This window comes from Ailuropoda melanoleuca, chromosome 13, assembly GCF_002007445.2.
Source record: "Ailuropoda melanoleuca isolate Jingjing chromosome 13, ASM200744v2, whole genome shotgun sequence".
Classification (NCBI taxonomy): Eukaryota; Metazoa; Chordata; class Mammalia; order Carnivora; family Ursidae; genus Ailuropoda; species Ailuropoda melanoleuca.
In genome coordinates, this window is record NC_048230.1 from 74,985,632 (window position 1) to 74,988,321 (window position 2,690).

General features: G+C 50.2%; 1 protein-coding gene across 1 annotated transcript in view; it reads left to right on the plus strand.

The window, feature by feature from the left end:
• Positions 1-2,690, plus strand: part of LOC117795750 — a 7,149-nt gene extending 4,459 nt beyond the window's left edge. Inside the window, exon 3 of the mRNA XM_034641606.1 lies at positions 2,209-2,690. Within this exon, the coding sequence (XP_034497497.1) occupies positions 2,209-2,690 (482 nt within the window). The remainder of the gene's footprint in view (positions 1-2,208) is intronic.

The following is a 2,690-nucleotide window of genomic DNA, read 5'->3' on the forward strand; positions in this document are numbered from 1 at the left end:
TGCTTCTTCCTCTCCCACTCCCCCTGCTTGTGTTCCCTCTCTCGCTGGCTGTCTCTATCTCTGTCAAATAAATAAATAAAATCTTTTAAAAAAAAAGAAGTNAAGAAGGGTTGTAGGTGGGTTCCAGGGTGGCAGGGCTATGTTAAGTGAAGAAGGAGGCAAAGCATGTGTTTTGAAGGAATAGCCTTGGGTCTGTGCCATGGCGGGGGGGGGCATTGTGTCTCTTCCCTTTAAGGCTCATAGGGCTCAGCGGAGCCATCGGCTTTTTAGAAGTGTGAACCTCAGGAGGCCACACGATGACTGCTCTCCGCCACACGAGAGCATCGGTCACACACCCAAGGGTCAGAGAGTAAGAGTCGTTCCTCTGAGCCTGGCATCAGTCATGGCTTAGGCTGAAATTGCAACACGATGCAATGAGACATATAGGTAGGTCCAGGCCAAGGTACATGACCCAGGGCCACAGTGAGGAGGACCCCAATCCCACACTCCTGTTCCTAAATGCCAACTATTGAAAATTCCAGTGTTGGCTGGAACAATCTATTATTGATGGTCAGTAGGACTCAGCAAATGCAGCACAAAGCAGCACAGCTCACAACACAAGCAGGGAGCAGAACTGTTAATAAGCCAAAGCCAGAGAAGAGAGACCTCCAGTGGTTGTGGTCATCACCTAGACACCCACTTGGCGTGCCAGTTGTTGGGGTCCATCCTGCCTCTCTGGGCAGACCACGTGTGTTGAAGTATTGCCGGTGGTGTGTCATGATGTCTGCAACTGGCTTTGAAAAGCTGCATCCCAAAGGCAGTGGGGAGCCATTGAGGGCTTTCGACACAGCAGGGACAACATTGATTTGGGTCAGAGAAAAATCCCTGGGGTGAAGGGGGGTGGTATGCTGCGGTGGGGAAGAAGGGATGGAAGTGGGAGGAGTGGCAAGGAGGTGGGTTTTAGGTGACTATCTTAATAGTCCAATGAGAGTTGCAAAAATGTCACTGTATTTAGGGGAGGGGACAAGGGCAAGGGGATATAGTGCCTAGTGGCTTGGAAATAAAAGAACATGGCTGGAAGCCAGACTACTTGGGCTCAGGTAGCTGCTGGTACATTAATTAAGCTTGGCGTGCCTCAGTTTCCTTATCTGTACAATGAAAATGCATTCGTCTGGACGGGCTGCCGTAAGAAAGTCTCACAAGCTGGATGGCTTAGACAACAGATATTTATTTTCTCAGGGCACCTGGGTGGCTCAACTGGTTAAGTGTCTGCCTTTGGCTCAGGTCATGATCCCAGGGTCCCGGTATCGAGCCTCACATGGAGCTCCTTGCTCAGCGGGGAGCCTGCTTCTGCCTCTGCCTGCTGCCCCCCCTGCTTGTGCTCTCTCTCACTCTATCTCAAATAAATAAATATAATCTTAAAAAAAAAGAAATTCATTTTCTCACAGTTCTGGGTCTGAGATCAAGGTTTTGGCAGGCTTGGTTTCTTCCCAGGCCTCTGCTTGGCTTGCAGATGGCCTTCCCTCCATCTGTGACCGTATCCTAATTTCCTCCTCTTATAAGGACGCCAGTATATATTGGCTTCGGGCCCACCCAAATGACCTCATTTTAGCTTAGTTGTGTCTTTAAAGACGTATCTCCAAGTGCAGCCACTGTGAGGTTTTGGCAGTTAGGACATCAAATATGAATTTTGGGGGCTACAACTCAGCCCATATAGGGCGCTAATAGAATTCACAGATTTGTGAGGATTAATTGAATTAGGACATGTAAAATGCTTAGAATGGCGATAAAAAAATGTTTTTCTATTAATAAAGATGACGTAGGAAAATGCGGCTGGCATGTCACGGATGTCCCGAAGCTCCTGCCTCCTCCAGGAGTGGGATCCTTTGAGTCCTTGCTGTTCTCTGAGCCCAACACTCTCAGAAGCCCCCCTCACCTGCTTCCAGTGTCTCCCATCTGAGGTCACAATTCTTCTTCTTCTTTTTTTTAAGATTTAATTTATTTATTTGAGACACACACACACAGAGAAAGAGGGTACAAGTGTGGAGGAGGGGCAGAGGGAGAGGGAGAAGCAGTCTTCCAGCTGAGTGGGGAGCCCGATGGGTTCTATCCCAGGACCCTGAGATCATGACTTGAGCCCAAGCCAGACACTTAATTGAGCCACCCAGGCGCCCCTAAGGTCACAGTTCTTAAAAGTCAGGATCCTCTTTAATCCCCTTCTCCCCGCAGGACAGCTCGACCAGCGGGTGCCTCGAAAACAGCTAAGCTTGTGGTTCTCCAAGTGTGGTCTCCAGACCATCGGCATCACCTGGGAACTTGCTGGAAAGCAAAGGAAGCAAATCTGCGGACTACCACCTGGGGGCAGCACAGGACCACTAGTAAGCATGGGCCACTCGAAGCACCCACAAATGCAAAGGCCTTTCATGACCCTTTTTGCCTCCCGTCTGGCCCCAAACCCCTCTGCTCTCCCCACAGCGCTTGAGGGACCTCTTGAGACCCCAAACCCGATTGCGTTACTGGTTCAGAAATCTCCAGCGGCTCCCGACGGCGAGAAAGACGGTCCCTGCCGCATCTCCTGCCTCCTGCATCTTGCGAGTCCTCGCGTACTCTTTGTACCTTCCCTGGGTTTGAATTTCATCTCTGCCGCGTGCCCTCTAGATGTGATCTGGGCAAAAATACATCATTCGGAGCCTCGGTTTCCTCATCCCTGA